The 18,120-nt window shown below is 58.2% G+C and overlaps 1 protein-coding gene and 1 long non-coding RNA gene across 4 annotated transcripts; one reads left to right on the top strand and one right to left on the bottom strand.

The window, feature by feature from the left end:
• The first annotated feature begins 1,461 nt into the window (after positions 1-1,461).
• ZBTB47 (zinc finger and BTB domain containing 47) lies at positions 1,462-15,157 on the top strand. The gene is made up of 6 exons (XM_055414522.2): positions 1,462-1,596; positions 5,015-6,574; positions 8,333-8,480; positions 9,755-9,870; positions 10,513-10,657; positions 10,847-15,157. Exons 1-6 carry the CDS (start codon positions 1,594-1,596, stop codon positions 11,203-11,205), a joined length of 2,331 nt encoding a protein of 776 aa, XP_055270497.1. The 5' UTR covers positions 1,462-1,593; the 3' UTR covers positions 11,206-15,157.
• On the bottom strand, positions 5,429-17,188 carry LOC129548100 (uncharacterized). Of its 3 annotated transcripts, none has more exons than XR_008684250.2 (4): positions 16,615-17,188; positions 15,859-15,990; positions 10,065-10,134; positions 5,429-9,961 (listed from the first exon to the last, which is right to left on the bottom strand). It is a non-coding gene; the product is annotated as an uncharacterized LOC129548100 (long non-coding RNA). The 3 variants fall into 3 exon arrangements; XR_016036243.1 differs by having other exon boundaries at positions 15,859-16,088; positions 16,675-17,188; XR_016036242.1 differs by having other exon boundaries at positions 16,675-17,188.
• Positions 17,189-18,120: the final 932 nt, after the last annotated feature.

The raw sequence follows: 18,120 nt of genomic DNA, 5'->3' as shown, positions 1-18,120 counted from the left end.
TGGCACTCCTTGGTCACCCCCGTTTTTGCCCATGAGATGTTTTCTCCCTAACCCTGGAATGGCCTTGTCTTAAGGGCCTAAATCCTGGCCTCACGGGAGGCCCTTGCAGTTTCACAGGGCAGACATCAGACTACGGGATGACGCCTGCCTGGGATCTTGGCCTCTACTCCATTTCCTTCTCTGGCACCCAGAACCAAGTTACTCTGAACTGGCCCCAGAGGCCCTGCCCACTCATGAGTAAGGTGACATACTCAGGGGACTCTGCTACAGTTAGGCATGGGCGGGTGTGTAAGCACAAGTGCATGTGTGAGCGAGGGGCGTGGGGGATACAGTGTGGTACTGCCAGGATGTGGGCAATGTGAAAGTGACCAAACATGGGGCAGCCATCAGCTTGGAGATGGGGAACAGAAGCATCCGAATGACATATGAGAGGCCCACAGAAGCCCCCTCTCCACAATGATGGCCCAACCACCACCTAGGCTCTGCGAGGCCCACCGCCCTGTGGTCCCCACTCTGCCGCCTGCTTGGCCTGGCAGTGTTTCTTTGCAGCCTCCTGCCAGCACAACCAGCCCCCAGCCCCCACTGGCATCCATGCCAGAGCAGCATTCCGCAGGCCTGGCTGCATCTCCCCAGCAGCAACAGCAGGAAGGCCTCTTTGCAGCCATCAAGCTACACGGCTGGGGGACACAGTGGGACCTGGGCCTCTGACCCACACTCCTGTAGTCTTGCCTTCTCCCAGCTCTGGGTCTGTCACATGAAAGGATTTGATCAATGCAGCTGTGGTTCGCATTCTCCCATCTCCTGCCCTGGGCGTCCCTGTGCAGCCAGAGGCAGCCACCAGGTCAGTATGGATCGACAAGAAGCAAGTCCTGGACACAGAACAACATAAACCCTGAGCTGCCCTGGGATCGGGTTGGGGGGCCAGCTCACTTGGAGATCCTAGACTCACTCTCAGGTCAGAGGGTGGGGATGGTGACCCAGCGGGGTTCGGTCGCTCAGGGGAGCAGGTGTAAGCCTTTTCTGTAACTGGTTGGTGGGGGCGGGAGCGGCCAGCTTCCCCATTTCGGGGCCTCCTCCTACTATGACCCCACCTCGGTTGCGCAGCTGGAGGGCTCCCAGGTTAGATTCCGGGATGAACTTCCCAGCAGAAAGGGGGCTCGGTGCGAGGGAGTGAGTCCAGGGACCATCCTCTAGGATGGGAGCGGCGGGGCCTGGCCGGAGCCCGCGGCGGCCCGAGGCGGGGCTGGCTGCACCCGGACGGCGCGCACCACGCGTGTCCGCGCCCCCGCCGGCGCGCAGGGCGGCCTGGCCCTTTAAGCGTCCAGACGGCGGCCCCAGCTGACGCGCGGGCTCCAATCGGCGCCCCGCGCCCCCCGCCCGCCGCGCCTGAGGCTCTGGGGCCGCAGCTGCTCGGCGGCTGGACTCGCCGCGGCCCTGCGCCTCCGCCCGCCCGGCCGCGCCCCCGGGGGCCATGGTCGCGGGGCCCTGCGCGGGGGCGGCCCCCAGCGCGGCGCTACATGGAGCGGCCCCGGCCTGGCCGCCGGGGGCAGCGCGATCCCGCGGGGCCCTGTGAGCCCCCAGCGCCGCGGCACCATGGTACGCAAGGCCCTGCCTGTCCCCCTACTTATCCGCCCACCTGCCCGCTCTGCCCTCTCGAGCGAACAGCCGGTCGTCTCGGCGCGGAGGGGTGTGAAGGACCTTAGCCCTCGCCGGGTCTCCCCTACCCCTTCTCTGGGTCCCTGCGGGCTGGGAATGCGGAGCTCTGACGCGGCCCTGGGCTGGGAAGGGGTTAAATTCCTGGGGTTGGGGCCCGGGCGCGAGAGGCTGAGGTCCTGCTAGGCACTGGCGGAGGGGGGCGCTTCTCTGGGTCGGGGACGGCGCCGCCCTCGGACTGGGTGATGGGGGGAGGGAGGCGGTCGGATTCCCGCCTGGGCCTTGGGCCACGTGGGCGCTGGAGCCGCCCTGCGGGGGGATTCAGGGCTCCTGGGCCAAGTGGGATTGGGGGAGGACCCCTGCAGCTCTGGTCCAAACTCCTGTGTGACCTTGGACCCGTCCCCCGCCCTCTCTGGGCCTGTTTCTCTGGAAGGACGAGTGGCCTGAGTTGAGAGGAGGCTGGCACAGATACCCTCTCCCTAAAAGGAGGAGGCTGTAAGTCATGAGCCTGTGCCCCCTGTGCTCAGTCTGGGTCCACCCACTGCTTTCTGGAGACAGAAGAATTGACATGGGAGTAGGGGGTGCAGATGGACACCCAGGTTTCATCCTGGGGCCTCCAGGGAGATTCTGGGGCAGGGTAGGGAGCTAGCTGGTGGTTTTGTGATGGTGAGGCAGGGTACCTCTCAGGAGTAGGAGGCTCTGCCGGTGGTGAGTAGCCTCAGCAGGTGTCCCTGGCACCTGGCCTGCCCCCATCAGCCTGGCTTATGGGGGAAGGTTTGAGAGCATGAAATGCTCTGGCAACAAAAGTCCCTGACCACTCCTCTGGTCTTGTATCTTAGCCCAGCTGGCCTGGACTTGGGGTGGGGTGTGTGACTGCAGCTGGCACAGCCAGATGGGGAGGGGCATCTACAGCTTCAGGAAACTGGCACATCTGGCTGCAGAGGCAGACACAGCTGGTGGGCCCTGTGTGGGAGGTACCAGGCCAGGAGGTAGCCATACCCCACTGAGGGGCTGCCAGATAAGGACTCAGGAAGCATCTATGTGCCTGGTTAAGGAAGTCGTCAGGGCTCCTGGTTGTAAGATCCTTGGGCCCCTCAAGGGCCAGGGATGGTGCAGCCTTGCCTGGGGGGTATTGCCTCAGAAATGGAGTCTCTGGGGCAACAGTACCCCCCAGGCTAACCTTTCCTCCCCTGCTGAGGCCAGAGGAGTCTTCACTGGATCCTGGGACCAATGTGCACACAGGAAATGTTAGGCACTGCCCATGGCAGACAGGCACTGGAGGGCATTCTGTGAAAGAGCAGTGGACCTGGGATGAGTACCCCACAACAGGTCTGACGTTGACCAGTCCTTATCCAAGCTACTTCCCCACCACTCTCTGGCCCCTGGAGGCCCTGAGGAACTTCTGTTACAACCAAATTGCATCCTGACCCCTCACTGACTTTCAGGTGGCAGCAGCTCTAGGGAGGAGGGTACAGGTTGCCGGAGGTGCTGGTGGGGTCTGGGGAAGCAGAGCTGGTCCCGAGATGCCTCATCCTGCTTTTTGAGTCATTAAAGGCTAAGAAATACTTCCACGTGTAATAGTATCCAGTCCAACACAGATTGGGTGGCCTCAGCAGGGCTGAGAGTCCAGGGGCTCTGCTTCTGTTGACTGTGAGACCCTCCCATTCTGAGCCTCAGTTTCCCCATCTGTGTAATAAAGTGTGGTCCCAGAAGATGAATCAGAATGAGTCAGAGAATGGAGATGAGAGGGGGTTAGCACCTTATTCCTGACCTAGATGGGCTAGCAGCCCTGAGACAGAGGAACAAACAAGTGTCTTCTTGGCTGGGGTGAAGGTGGTGTTGGGGAGGAACTCAAGAGAGATGGTGGTGGACTTCCCTGGTGGTCCAGTGGTTGGGAATCTGCTTGCCAATACAGGGAACATGGGTTCAGTCCCTGGTCCAGGAAGATCCTACGTGCTGCGGGGTAGCCCGGCCTGTGTGCCACAACTACTAGAGCCCGCAAGCTGCAGCTGCTGAAAAAGAGCATGAGGTGGGTGCTGCCCTGGGCTACTGGGTGTGAAGGGTGAAGCCCAGGGCAGGTCCTCTCATTCAAGTGACTGAAAGGACTCACATAAAGGGGAGGGGTAGGCTGTGGGTGGATGGGACTGGGGTTTCATCCCAAGGCTTCCGGAGAGATGCATAGGGTAGGAGAGCTGATGGCTTTGCAGTGCAACAAGGCACCCTCAAATGGAGGAGGCTCTCTCTGCCTTAGCGGACAGGGCCTGAGGAGGGCCAGAACCTGGAACCTGCAGGGCAGGTTCAGCCAGGCAGGTTGCTGATAGATGTTAACTGAACATCTGCTTTGCACTGGATCCATGCAAGGCACTGGGCAGCCTGACTGTCTGTGCCGCTCACCTTTTGGGGAAGCTGCTGTGGTGGGACCAAGAATTAAGCCAGCCCTTGCTCCAGGCAATTAACAGGTACTGATTGTGGCCCAAGGATCTAATAACCTGACCAATCAGATTCAAGGGCCTCCTTCAGGCTCCACCAAGATGACATTATCTGGGACCCCCTGGGCCTGGACCACACCTGACCTGGGGTCTCGGGTCCTGGAGGGAAAGGGTTTGGTACTGGCCTTGGGATGCAGGACTTCTGATGCTAAAACCAGGGCCGTCCCCAGCAAACCAGGACTGGGTCATCTCCCCACAGGCATCCTTTCAGTATTTCCAGGCCCCATGGATTCTCTCCCCTACACTCACTCACTTACAGATAAAACCAATCCTGCCCAACCCCAAACACCTCAGGAACAGAAGTCACCTAGCTCACTACTCTGGCCACTGTACCTCCAGGACAGTGACTGTGACTTTTGCTCCTGAAGTGTCTGGGGCTGGGCAGGGTTGGTTTTATCTGTGAGTGTCAGGGAGAGAATCCATGGGGACCAGAAATACTGAAATGATGCCTCTGGGGAGACAACCCAGTCCTTGTTTTTTGCTGGGGACGGCCCTGGTTTTAGTATCAAAAGTCCTGCATCCTAGGAAACCCCTAGGTTCCTGGCCCACCCGCATGGTTGGTCACCCTTGAGACTTCTCCTTTCCCTTTCCTCCTTTTCCGCTTCCCTTCCTGGGGTGACTGCTCCCGTTTCCCAGTGGAACAGCTGGAGGCCCAGAAAAGTCAACCACTGACCCAGGAGCTGATACGCAGGCCTCAGAAGGTCACGGCCAGAGCTTGGGCTCTGAGGGACAGCTGACTCGGGCTTGAATCCTGGTCCCCCATCATCTTTGCTTGGCACCTTCTCTGTCACGTGGCGCCAAGGGTGATGGGGGTGGTGGTGGGGGGCACCTCCTGACTGGCCTCGGCCTGACCTGTGCCCTCGGCCCCGCAGTTGCTGGTTGAGAAGACCACGGACTCGCCGGCGGCCGAGTTCTCGCTGGTGGAGGACGTGGCGCTGCACTTCGCCTGCTTGATGGGCCGCCTCAACGAGCAGCGCCTCTTCCAGCCTGACCTGTGCGACGTGGACCTGGTGCTGGTGCCGCAGCGCAGCGTCTTCCCGGCCCACAAGGGCGTGCTGGCCGCCTACAGCCAGTTCTTCCACTCGCTCTTCACGCAGAACAAGCAGCTGCAGCGCGTGGAGCTGTCCCTGGAGGCGCTGGCGCCCGGCGGCCTGCAGCAGATCCTCAACTTCATCTACACGTCCAAGCTGCTGGTCAACGCGGCCAACGTCCACGAAGTGCTGAGTGCCGCCTCGCTGCTGCAGATGGCCGACATCGCCGCGTCCTGCCAGGAGCTGCTAGACGCCCGCTCCCTTGGCCCCCCGGGCCCCGGCGCCGTGGCCCTCGCCCAGCCGGCTGCCGGCTGCACCCCGGCTGCGCCACCCTACTACTGCGACATCAAGCAGGAGGCCGACGCCCCGGGCCTGCCCAAGATCTACGCCCGAGAGGGCCCTGACCCCTACTCAGTGCGCGTCGAAGACGGGGCTGGGGCCACGGGTGGCACGGTGCCTGCTGCCCTCGGGCCGGCTCAGCCCTTCTTCAAGGAGGAGAAGGAGGGCGGCGCTGAAGAGGCCGGCGGGCCCCCAGCCAGCTTGTGCAAGCTGGAGGGTGGGGAGGAGCTGGAGGAAGAGCTTGGGGGTTCTGGCACCTACAGTCGGCGGGAGCAGTCCCAGATCATCGTAGAGGTTAACCTCAACAACCAGACGCTGCACGTATCCACAGGGCCCGAGGGCAAACCAGGCGCTGCCACCGGCCCGGCCACCATGGTGCTGGGCCGGGAGGACGGGCTGCAGAGACACTCGGAAGAGGAGGAGGATGACGAGGAGGAGGAGGAAGAGGAGGAGGAGGAGGAAGAGGAGGGAGGAGGCAGTGGAGCAGAGGAGGAGGAGGAGGAGGACGAGGAGGGCGGCAGTCAGGGGGAGGATGAGGAGGACGAGGAGGAGGGAGGGCACAGCGGGCAGGAGGAGGAAGAGGAGGAGGAAGAGGAAGGGCAGAGCGAGCAGGATCAGGAGAGCTCAGAGGAGGAGGAAGATGAGGAGGACGGGGAGGCAGGGGGCAGGCAGGTGGGGCTGGGGCGCCGCGGCAGCCGGGCGGAGCCCCCTGCCCACAGTCGCATGGCCACGAGGTCTGCCCGGCGCCGTGGCCCCCCTGAGCCGGAGGAGGCCGGGCGGCGGGGCGGGAAGCGGCCAAAGCCACCTGCAGGAGTGGCTCCCACTCCTGGCTCCCGAGGTCCACAGGCTGCCGATGGGCTGGGGGCCAAGGTGAAGCTGGAGGAAAAACAGCACCATCCGTGCCAGAAGTGCCCGCGCGTTTTCAACAACCGCTGGTACCTGGAGAAGCACATGAACGTGACCCACAGCCGCATGCAGATCTGCGACCAGTGCGGCAAGCGCTTCCTGCTAGAGAGCGAGCTGCTGCTGCACCGGCAGACGGACTGCGAACGCAACATCCAGGTGGGCCTCCAAGGGGCCTGCAGGGGGCAGCCATCCAGGCAGAGCCAGGCCGGAACTGGGCCCTGGGCACCCAGTGTCCTGCTGCCTGCGTTGTCTGCACAGTCTGCACACAGCAGGCTCAGCCCCCACCTCCCAACCCTGCCCCAGGGACAGTGGGACCAGCCCCGGCCAAGGGTGAGCCCAGGGTGGTGAGAGCTCAGGGGATGATGTCAGGGAGAGCTTCCTGAAGGAGGCAGAGAAAACTGGGCTTCCGCAAGAGCAGTGAAGTGTGAAGTGAAAGTAGCTCAGTCGTGTCCGACTCTGCGACCCCATGGACTATACAGTCCATGGAATTCTCCAGGCCAGAATACTGAAGTGGGTAGCCTTTCCCAGAGATGTGCAAAAAGGATTGGAACAAACAGTACCCTTGCCAGAGAGGCAGAGGGGAGCAGGGACTCAGGAGAATGAGAGGAGAGAGTTGTCTGAGCATGTGAGGCTGGGGGACAGCCAGCTTTGAGGAGGGATGAGTCAGTGTTTTTGTAAATCTTTGGACTGCTGCAAGGCCAGCAGGGCCACCATGTATATAGTTTGGTAGATTGAGTAGTGCAGGAAAGCACAGAGGAGAGGAGGGGTTTGCCCGGAAGGGGGCGCCATTTTCCACTTACTGCAAGGGCTGAGTGGAGCAAGGGGCAGCCAGGCGGGAGGAAACCCCTGCATTCAGCTCTTTGGAGGTACCAGCTGGCCTGGGCATGGGGAAGAGGGACTGGATAAGCAGTTTGGGAAGTGCAGGGGGCCCAACAGGAAGGCTGCCGGGGCCAAACAGGGGAGCTGGGCTGACTGCCAAGCCTTGATCCGGCCTGCGTCTGGGCCAGCCTGGCCTTTCAGGGTGAAGACAGCACAAGGCCAGCCAAGTGATTTTTTGCCTTTTCTGGCTGGGAGTGAGGTTGAGGGGCAGTAGGTAGGCGATGCTAATTGCCTGAACTAATTGCTAATTGGAGAAAGTGTTACCTGAGGGTTACCTGGATTCCTGCCCCATGGCCTCAGGCACACGCTCCCACTTGCCTGCCTGCTGGGCTGCCCTGTGACTCCCCAGATGCTCACCCCTGAGCTTCCCTCCTGAAAGGGAAAGATGCTTGTACCTCTTCTGCCCTGGGTACCCTGACCCAATTTCTGCCCAAGCCCTGGCCTACTGCAGGGGTAAGGGCCCAGAAGACGAGGAGGAGGGGAGTGTGGTCCCCAAGGTTCCCACTACCATCTCGTGTCCAAGAGGCCCTTGTACCTCCCGCAGTCCCCCAGCCCTTTGGAACCTGTTCCCTTGGGGATCACCATGGTGTCAAGGTATGGGTCCCAGCAGGGGAGGCATCGGAGATAATGTCTCAGCTTTGCCAGGACCTGTTATCCGAGGGGCTCCCCCTTGAACTGTAGCCTCCTCACCCACTGTGGCCCTTCAGCCAGTTATGTGTCTCCTCTCTAGAAAGATGACTTGTTGAAATGAGCACAGAGGAGGGACTTCATGGAAGAGGTGGCCCATGACGCTAGTGAGTTCAGGATGAGGAGGGAGGGCCCCCACCCCTGGGCGGGTGGGCAGGTGGGTAAGAATATTTAGGGATTTACCACCCCTGACTCTCAGAATATAAAATGTAGCTGGTCCTTGGCCATCAAGACTTCTCTCTCCAGCACAGTTCAGGTGGGGAAACTAAGGCCTAGAGAGGGGCAGTGACTTGTCCTAGGTAGGTCACAGGGTCGTGACACAGGGCCTAAAGTCTTCTCATTCCACAGTGTGTGACATGTGGCAAAGCGTTTAAGAAGCTCTGGTCCCTCCACGAGCACAATAAAATTGTGCACGGCTATGCAGAAAAGAAGTTCTCCTGTGAAATTTGTGAGAAGAAGTTCTACACCATGGCTCACGTACGCAAGCACATGGTTGGTAAGTCTAGGCCTATGGCAGAACGGGCCCAAGGTCCAAGCTGGGCCAGCTGCTGGATGTGCTAGGAAGTCTTTCACATCCAGGGACAATATAAAGGGATGAGAAGGCACCAAGTAACTGGGAGGTGGGGCGGGGACAGTGGATGGGACAATGGGGCCGGGGAGTGGGTAGGGCTAGTCTGGGGCCAGGGCTGCCATGTACGGTTGAGCAGGTTGAACATGGCGCAAGGGCTCATGACAGGAGGGCAGGTGGAGACCAGAATCCAGCTAGCACACTGCTAACCAGGCTGGCACCCCAACACGGGGCTGGGTCCACCAGAGCACCTTCCGCTAAATTACACAGAGTGCTTGCTGTGTGGGCTGACACAGCCCCTGTCTAAGTCTGAGGACAGCTGTGCCCCTGACAGGGCTTCAGACTTCTCTGAATGCAACCCTCCTCCCAGGGGTCATACCTGGACACAAGTGTGTCTTGGGCCACTTTGCTGCCTTGGGCATAGCTGTCCCTCCCCTCTAGATGGGCCTGGCTGAGAGTCTGGTATCTGGATGGCCCTCCTTTCTTTGTCCACTTGGGGGCTGGAGCTCTCCCCACTGTCTAGCCAGGGAGACAGTGAGCCCTGGCCAGGCCTGATGCCTTTTCTCTACCAAACAGTGCTGGAGGCTTCCAATATGAACTGACTAGGAGCTGGGAACCTGGGGTGTAGGTATCAGCCAGGAGCATGCTAGGTAACCCAGGATTGGTGGTCCTTCCTGGGCTTGGATTTCCCAGCTCTGAACTGTGAGGGGGGTCTTCCCTGTCTCCAATTGCTTCCTCCCACATCTTCCTTGGAGTTTGTTTTGGCGGGGAGTGCAGATAACTCCTGGATGGCAGGGGACCCAAGGCTGAGGCCTTTACAGGTGCCATCCTCTATAAAGCCCAGCCACCTTGGAGACCCAGGACCACTCTTCCTGTTTTTATATAAGAGGATGCTGAGACTCACTGAGGCTCACAGCAGCCACGCAGGGAACCAGTGGCTGGGCCAGGATTTGAGCGAAGGCTAAAGAACCATGAAGGCCTCTGTGCTTGTCTGAGCAGATACAGACCTAGCGGGGGGAGGGTCAGGGAGGGAGGGAGAAAGACCTCGCCTGGGGGACAGAGGCCATGGGGCAGGTCCCAGGGTAGATGGTGCCCAGGAGGTGGGTTCAAGGCTCAACGTGGGGGGTAGTCCAGCAGGGGTCCCCTGGGAGAAGCCAGATGGGTCCCCCCGAGATGTCATGGCCATGGTGCCTGCCCCGTAGCCCACACCAAGGACATGCCCTTCACCTGCGAGACCTGTGGGAAGTCCTTCAAACGCAGCATGTCTCTGAAGGTGCATTCCCTGCAGCACTCCGGGGAGAAGCCGTTCAGATGCGAGGTGAGTCCACTTCTGCCCCAGGGGCCACCCTGAACTGCTTCAGGGCAGGGATCAGGGGCAACAGCAGCTTAAAAACCAGCGGGTGGGGGGACTGGAGTATAGGGTGCAGAAAGAGAGGGGGCCCTCCTGTTATTTGCCTTCTACTCCACCCTTCCCTGGTTGCCCACCTACACCCCCCATCATACCCCTGCTACTTCTCCCTGTCTTGATGCTGCACGTTCAGGGTGGGAAGTCTGCGTGGGTTGCAACCGTAGGCCAGGCTTTCTGGAGAGGTGGAGAAAGACACATCTTAGGCAGAGATCAGAGATGGAGTTGCAGGTGGGGATGAGGGAGGCCTTTGGACAAGGAGGAAGGATGGAGAGGCTTAAGCACAAAGGCTCCCTCCACTCTGGGGCCTTTTCCCACTTGCTGAGCCCCATTCCTGCCTGGGCCTCTCTACCTGTGCCCTGTGCGCCGCCCCACCCCAGGAACACCTCAGCCGGCCTTGGCATCCACCCCTCCTTGCCCAGGAGTCCCTCCCGCTGGGAGTCCTCCCGCTGGGAGTCCTTCCGCAGCCCTGTGATCTGGGGACCAGCACTTCCCTCCCTGAAGGTTATTCCCCCGCTCTGCCCTGGGTCTTGCCCCACCCCACCCCGCCCTCAGAACTGCAATGAGCGCTTCCAGTACAAGTACCAGTTGCGGTCACACATGAGCATCCACATCGGCCACAAGCAGTTCATGTGCCAGTGGTGTGGCAAGGACTTCAACATGAAGCAGTACTTTGATGAGCACATGAAGACCCACACAGGTACCGCTGTCCAATGGTGATGGCCTCCACACCGTAGCGGGCATCCTTCTCTGCCCTTTTCTGAGGCTCAGCCCCGGCCTCCCTGACTCCCAAGGTCGGGTGAGGGAGGCTGGCTCACAGGTTGTGGGGGTAGGGGGGCGTGGCAGCCCCCCAGCAACTCCCCGAGGCCCATCCCCTCCCACCCTGCAGGGGAGAAGCCGTACATCTGCGAGATCTGCGGCAAGAGCTTCACCAGCCGGCCCAACATGAAGCGGCACCGGCGCACGCACACCGGCGAGAAGCCCTACCCCTGCGACGTGTGCGGCCAGCGCTTCCGTTTCTCCAACATGCTCAAGGCGCACAAGGAGAAGTGCTTCCGGGTCAGCCACCCCATGGCCAGCGACGGCGCCCCCGCGGCCCCGGGCCTGCCCCCCGCCCCGCCCCAGGCGCTACCCCTGCTGCCCGGGCTGCCGCAGACCCTGCCGCCCCCGCCGCACCTGCCGCCCCCGCCGCCGCTCTTCCCCACGGCCTCCAGCCCGGGCAGCGGGAGGCTGAGCACCAACAACTAACTGCCTGCCTGCTGCAAGGGGCCCGGCGCCCTCCCCTCCTCCCTGGGGGGCAGTGACACCTCCGGAGTTGGCTGGACACCGGCCTCGCCCCGAGGCCCCTGACCCTGGGGGGTGTGCAGGCTGGCAGCCCCCAGAGCTGGCGAGGACACCTCACTACCAAGTGCCCCCTTTCAGTGACTTCTTGAAGCCTTTACTTTTTTGGTTGTTTGTCTTTTGGGAAGTGAAGGAAAAAGAAAAGAGAGGAGACCGTTGGCAGTATCCCCCTCCAGGTGAGGGGGGCGCTGGAGGCGGCAGGTAGTGGGGACAGGGGCCCAGGGAGCAGGTGTGACTGGTCACTCTGCTGAGGCCTAAGCCAGAGGGAGGGGGGTGGCCCAGCCCGGATCACCTTCAGCCACTTATCTGCACCTCTCCTGGGCCCCCTAACTTGCACCTCATATCCTGAAGGGTTTGGGGAGAAGTTGGGGTGCCATCCCCCTTTGGAGGAGGTGTGGACCCAGTGTGAGGGCTGCGTATATCCAGGCAGGGGCTTGAGCCTGGGTGCCCGCCGGGAGGCTGTAGCGAGGCATGAAGACTGCAGCTCTGCACAGGGAGGGTCAGGGGGCTGTGGGGCGGGCAGGGGCTGGACCCCAGACATTTGCTTTCCCCATTCACAACCCTGCGGCAGGCACAGGGATCCCCGACCTGCACTAGGCTGCACTGAGGGCCCTGGGTCCTCGAGAAGATGTCCCCAGAAGCCACTGGGCCTCAGGGTGTTGTGGGCCAGGCCCTGGGTGGACAGAAGGGCTGGCTCCCACAGCACCAGCTCCCAGGGCCTGCCGCCCAGGAGCCCCTGCAGATGGGTGGACCCCAGGGGCAGGCCCCTAAGGAGGAGGCTTGGGCCAATGTTCTGAGGTTTCAAGGTGCTATCAGTGGGGCGGAGGCCAGGGCAGCTGTTCACATCCCTCACCAGCTGCCCCAGCTGCATCTCCCACACTAGAGATGTGTGTGTCTGTGTCCGTCTGCTCCCTGAAGGCAGCGCGAAACTCCTCCACTCCCTAGGCCTGGTCACAACCCGCCCCTGGCTGGCATCCAGCACCCTTGTCCCTCCTGGGCCTCTGTGCTCATGGGTGGCACAAGGAGCCTGCATGATCAGGCCCTGGGGGTCAGGATTGGGGGCGCTGGGAGATCCCCAGCCTGTGCCCAATGCTTGCCCTCACGAGGCCAGCACTAATAGAACATCCTTTTTTTGTTGTCATTTAACGTCTTGATTCCTGCCTTTAAAAGGGGGAGGAAGGTTCCATAAGCTACATGTTTCCTAGTTAAGCTCTTTCCTATTGTGTTTATACAGTTTTGTTTGTTATACTCTTTGCACCTTAAACCCCCATGACTACCCCCACACCACCATCTTCCCAGCATGGCTGGAGTGGGAAGAGGCCTGAGCCCAGGGGGTGGTGGAGGGGGGACTGACCCCCATCAGCCCAAAGGCTGAGGGGGTCGGGACCCCTCAGACCTCCTTGTAAGGTCCAAGGCGCTGGGGCAGGGGGCTGGGGACATTTTAATCATCAATAAACGAAGCACTTTATTCTGTACAGATGTGGGTAAGCCCAAGGAGCCCGAATGATTTGAGGATTTAGAATCCAAGCCACACAGCCCAGATTGTTCTCTGGGCTTAGAGGGTTTGAGTTTGGGGCTGTAGCAGGAACAGTGCAAGCCAGAGCCTACATACGTACCCTCAGATGCCCCTGCTGTCCTCTGGGTACCCCCTCAAGAGAGGAAAGCTCCCTGTCTGGTTCCCAGCCCTGCAGCTCCCCCACCCCGAGGCTGGGAGTTCTAGCCTCTTATGGGGTCAGGGTTGCACCTCTCAGGCTCCTGCTCTACTGTATCTCTTTTCTTCTGCTGCACCCTTTGATCTCTGGGCTTCCATGACGTCCTCAGGGTCCCCCCCAACTCCCACCTCTCCCTTGCTATTTCCAACCTCCAGTCCCAGTGCCTGGCAGCTCTTCAGAGCTGGCCCACATTTTCCTAAGAAAAGTCTGATTTCCCCAAATGGGCTGTAGGCTGGGACTCCCTTGAGCTTCTCACTTCCTGTGGCTGACACCAGGATCTCCCATTAGCGCTGGTGGCCCTGTCACCTGCTACCCTCACTGCAGCCTTCGAGAGCCTAGGGGGCCCTGGCCAGGCTGGGCTTCTGATCCATGAAGTCAGACTTTCACAAGCAAAGGCTGGAGATGGGTGTAGGGAGCTGCTGGCGAGACCCTGTCCCAGGACTCGGGTCTCCTACTCTTGTACGCTTCCCTTCTCAGGGCACAAGAGGGGTCCAGACAGCAGGCTGGGCACTGGTCAGATGGTCATTGTATTAATAGCTTAGATGGGCGCGGCCAACCCCTCTCCTGGGAGGCCCCTGTCCTAGTCGGGACAGGAGCCCTGTGTCCCTGGTGCTAAATGCTCTCTTCCCCTTGGGCCAGTGTTGGTGGGAGCTCCTTTCTGGCCAGACCACAAGGGTCTGAAGCAATAATGGAACCTCAGTCGTGCCAGTATGGATAGGGGTTCTTGTTTTACCAGCTTTTACATTTCCTTTTTAATTTTTAAAACAAATTAACAAGCACCTGGATATTGGAGGGAGGAGCTTGGGCCATCACACCCACTTCCCAGGGCTGGTGATGGGGAGGGGGCTTAGGATGATCACCTCCCACTGCAGATCTGCCAAGGGGGCCGCTCTGTCCAGCTGGACTTCTCAGCCCACTTGGCCAAGCCTCAAGTCCGGAACCTGGCCTGCCTCTCCCCAGCTCCCCCTGTAGTCTCTGGTCTTGGGCCAGCTGGGGATGAGTGGCCAGAGAGATGACCATTCAAGCCCCGTGACCACAGTTCTAGGAACCCGGGCTGGGGGAGGGCAGTGGGGGCAAAGCCTGAGCCTCTGATCCTGACATTTGCTGCCATGGCCTACATGGCACCCCTCGGCAGTCGGTGGGGGGTGGCGCTCAGTGGCAAAACGGCTGTGCCAAGGTACGTGGACCCTTGATGTCTGCCCTGTGTGGTCATCCCACAGCCCCAGAGTGTGTGGGGGATTGCAGGAGGGTGAGAAGAGTGGAGGGGAATAAAGGCAGTGCAACTGTCCCTTGGCCCAGGCTCTTCTTTATACATGCCGCCCTGACCGTGGGCTAAAGGACTCGGACCACAGTGAGATGAAGGACAGCTCGGCCGCCAAAGGCCACATGGACACCTGTACCTGGAGCATCCACAGGATCTGTCTCCCTCGCCTGAGGATGGGCTGGGCTCCTGGGGAACCTCCAGAGGCAGGGGCTGAGGTCTGAGGAGCTTGGTGTCTGCACCTGGGAGGACAACTCAGAAGACCGTCGCCTCCGAGGAGGGAGCAAGCAACTCTCCCCGTGGACCTCAGAATTATCTCACTGGGGTGCCGGGCTCCATGCGGGATAGAATTCTAGGCTGTGGGGACACATGGTGAATGAATGAATAGCCCTCACCATGTATGTCGCACTTGGCCTCAGATGCCCAGAGAGGGGTCTCAGATGAGATACCAGAGTATCTGAGGGGTCTCAGACACGGGAGGGGCTAGGAGAGAGAGACTGCTGGGTGGTTCACTAAGGCCAGGGCAGGGGTTCAGGTCCCCAGGATGAGGACATTGCCTTCCACATAGCCCCATTTCTTTGAAGGGAATGGGCTCGCTCAAGTCACCCTGAAAGCGCAGCTTGCTGATAGGCCTGCAGGCCTGGCTGCTCCCTGCTCGGTGTCTTGTGGGGGTTCGGCCTCCCTGTTTCCCCTCTGCTACCTGTCCATCCGTGTTTCCTCTATACCACCTCTTCCCGCCAGCCCCACTGTGCCGTGAGCAACAGTCCGATGCCACACAGCATGGTTTTCTAGAGAACCTCGGAGGAAAATATCTATTTTTTTAAATTAAAGTTTTATTTGGACATAGTTGAAGAAGCCAAATATTTCTAGAACTTTTTTTTTTTTTTTTTTACAAAAACTTGCAGTTCCCCACACCTCCTCCTTTCCAACTCCCAATAAGTGAGCAGTTCCAACTTGATATTTTTGGTGTTTTCCTGCCCAGGGAAAGCACACCTCCAACACTGCTTTCCTATTTTCCGTTTTAGGCATTGGCTATTGATGTATTTCTTCAACACTCCCATCACACACACAAACACTATATACACAATTCCCCTTCCTCCCAACATGGTTATGTTACTATTTGAGGTTAGATTAATACTTAGTATCTATATTATTATGACTATGTAGACTCCCATCTCAACCAAGCCATATAATACAATATGATTCCATTTCCTTTCTCATAACTTTTTCCTTTTGGCTCTTTTAAACATAATTTAATTTGGTTTCTAGGTGTTTATCACTAGTGCATTCCCAAACCCTTTGTCATAAATGCAATTTTCCTTCCAGTATCTGCAAACACAGCAAGTGCTCCATCCCTTTCATCACTCTCATAACCAAGGAGCAGCACAGGAAGATAACCCTAGGGAACACACAGTGCAACCAGCTTCCCACGAGGAGACTTGAGAAACTTCCTAACAGCCTCCCCCACCCTGTCATTCCCTGTCCTTCTTTGCTGAGACTGTGTCCCTTTTAGTTCATGGCAGAGATCTTTAACTTCTAAAAGGTTTATGTCTTAGTGGACTCCTTTTTCTTAACCCTAAAATTTACCTTCTCCTCCAGACCACTTCCGGGAATGACATTCTGAAGAGCTTGACTGTATCTCCCTGGGTGTAAAATTCAGGCTGGAAATGACGTCCCTCAGAATTTTAGATGCTGGCTTTTCTGTTGAGAAGCCCAGTGCTGTAAAGTTTAAAAGGATGAAGTGACAGTCCCCTCTGATCAACATCAAGCCCTGGAGTCGTGGTTTCTCCCTCCTGCATGTGATCCCTGGGCATGTCCTTGGGTGAAAACAGAGTGAGAGGGGCAGGGATGACAGGACTGGCCATGACTTCATGACTTGATAGTTGTTGAAACTGGGTGCTCGGTACATGAGAGATCAGTATATTACTCTCTCCCTGGAAATGTTTGCATTTCCCATAATTATAATTTAAAAATAAACAGTGGTTCCCCATTTCACAGAAGGCAAAAAAACCCAGTCTGTACACTGGGCATACGTGATACCACCCCCTCTACCTCTCGGCCTTATCTCCTACTCGCCTCCTCATTCATTGCTCATTGGCTTCCTTGCTGTTCTTGGAACAGGACAGGTGTACTCCTGCCTCAGGGCCTTAGCTCAAGCTGTTCCCCTGCTTGGAATCCTCCTCCTCCACGGTTGAAACCTGCTCAAGCATAGTCCACTCAGTGAGTCCATCCTGACTATTCCACTTAAAATTGTGGCCTCTGCCACCCATCACTTCCCATGCCCCCTTCCCAGCTACCTGTTAACATAGCAGTTATCATCTGACACCCTGTATAACTATTTACCTGTTGCTGTTCCCCCTTCCCTCAGCTGAAGTTAAGCTCCAAAAAGACAGGCATTCTTACTTGATGTGTTCACTGCTGAATCCTCAACATTTAGAAGAGTGCACAGTAGGTTCTCGATGAATGGATGAGCCACATATAAACATTCTAGTAGAATGCCTGGTAGGAAGTGAGCACCATGGGACTCATCATAATCTAAAAATATGCCATTGAGTCATCTGATAAATATAAGTTAATTGTTCAGCCAGTACCTTCTGTCCTGGTCTTTGGAAAGTGAGATGATGATTAGCGGACATTTTCTTTGGAATCAGCAAGGCAGGGAGGGATTCCCACAGTCTTTGGAGGTGGGCAGATCTGCTTTGAATCCTGGATCAGCCACTTGCCAGCTGTGTGACTTGGCCACATGGCTGAGCCTCTCAGAACCTGGTCTCCTCACTGATGGTGCTGAATGGAAACGTTCTGCAGTATACGGCTGGGCTGGAGGCCCCTGGGTGAGCCTTTGCCCTTCCCAGAAGACAGACTGGACTATTTCTAGGCGATCCTACCTAAGTGCTGGGTCCCTCTGAGACCTGCTAGAGAGGTCAGCAAGCAATGGTTGAAAGCACTGCTCAGGAGAGACAGGCATTGACATCACTGGGATCACAAAACGGGGTGGTGACTCAGTCCTGGCCCAGCCTAAGCACCCCCGCTAATCCCCCCACCCCTCAAGCCTGAGGTAATAAACAAGTGACTCAGGAATGATGGGAGAATGCCCCATAACAGTTCACACCAGTGTCTTGAGGGCTAAATTTAACCCACAGCTGCAGCCTCTGGCACTTTGGGAACAAGTTAATCTTGGTGGCTGAGGCTGATGTATGTGTGTGCATGTTGTGGAGTGGGGGGAGGTCCAGGGTAGGGTAGGCATTGGGACTGACTGCCCCAGACCTCTACCCAGATCCCTTCGATGCTAGACAGGTGTAGGGGCCCCAAGGCTGAGCAGGCTCAGGCCAAGTTTAGGATGGATGAAGAACTGAGCATAGACAGCTTTCCTGGAATATTCAACTCCGAGTAACTTTTTGTTTGTTAGTTTTTTGATCCCTGGGGGTTTTAACACCTAGAATAGTTGAACCTACAAAACTGAATCTAGCACATCTGACAGCTTACAATGTGAAACCCTGTGCCTGTGTATTTGCAGGGACACAGAACCACAGTGAGTGGTACTGTGTGATTCTGCCCCGACACCAAACCACAGAATCACATAGCAGTGTGATTCTGCTTTTGAATCACAGCAGAACTGAACTGAAGCCCTTAAAAATCGAACTCACCCATCTCTTCACTGTGCAGGAAGGGAAACTGAGGTGCAACAAAGTGATCTGGCCTTCTCAGGCCCCACAGGAAAGTGGCAACCTTGTTTATTCAAGCATCTTCTTGCTTTCTTGCACAGTCCAAGGAAGGTCTCCGAGCTGGGGGAGAAAAGTCTTCCCATTTTAAAGCTGAGGCAACAGGTTCCCTAGGCCCAAATTCATCGAG

Source organism: Moschus berezovskii, chromosome 24 (assembly GCF_049115385.1).
Source record: "Moschus berezovskii isolate FMDL1 chromosome 24, NW_MosBer_1.0, whole genome shotgun sequence".
Lineage (NCBI taxonomy): Eukaryota > Metazoa > Chordata > Mammalia > Artiodactyla > Moschidae > Moschus > Moschus berezovskii.
This window is presented reverse-complemented; position numbering and strand designations above follow the sequence as displayed.

What these genes read in the sequence shown, in the direction of transcription:
- ZBTB47 (XM_055414522.2), top strand. An exon ending in ACTGCGAACGCAACATCCAG is followed by an intron (nt 6,575 to 8,332) that starts GTGGGCCTCCAA and finishes CTCATTCCACAG; the next exon opens with TGTGTGACATGTGGCAAAGC. An exon ending in AGAAGCCGTTCAGATGCGAG is followed by an intron (nt 9,871 to 10,512) that starts GTGAGTCCACTT and finishes CCCCGCCCTCAG; the next exon opens with AACTGCAATGAGCGCTTCCA.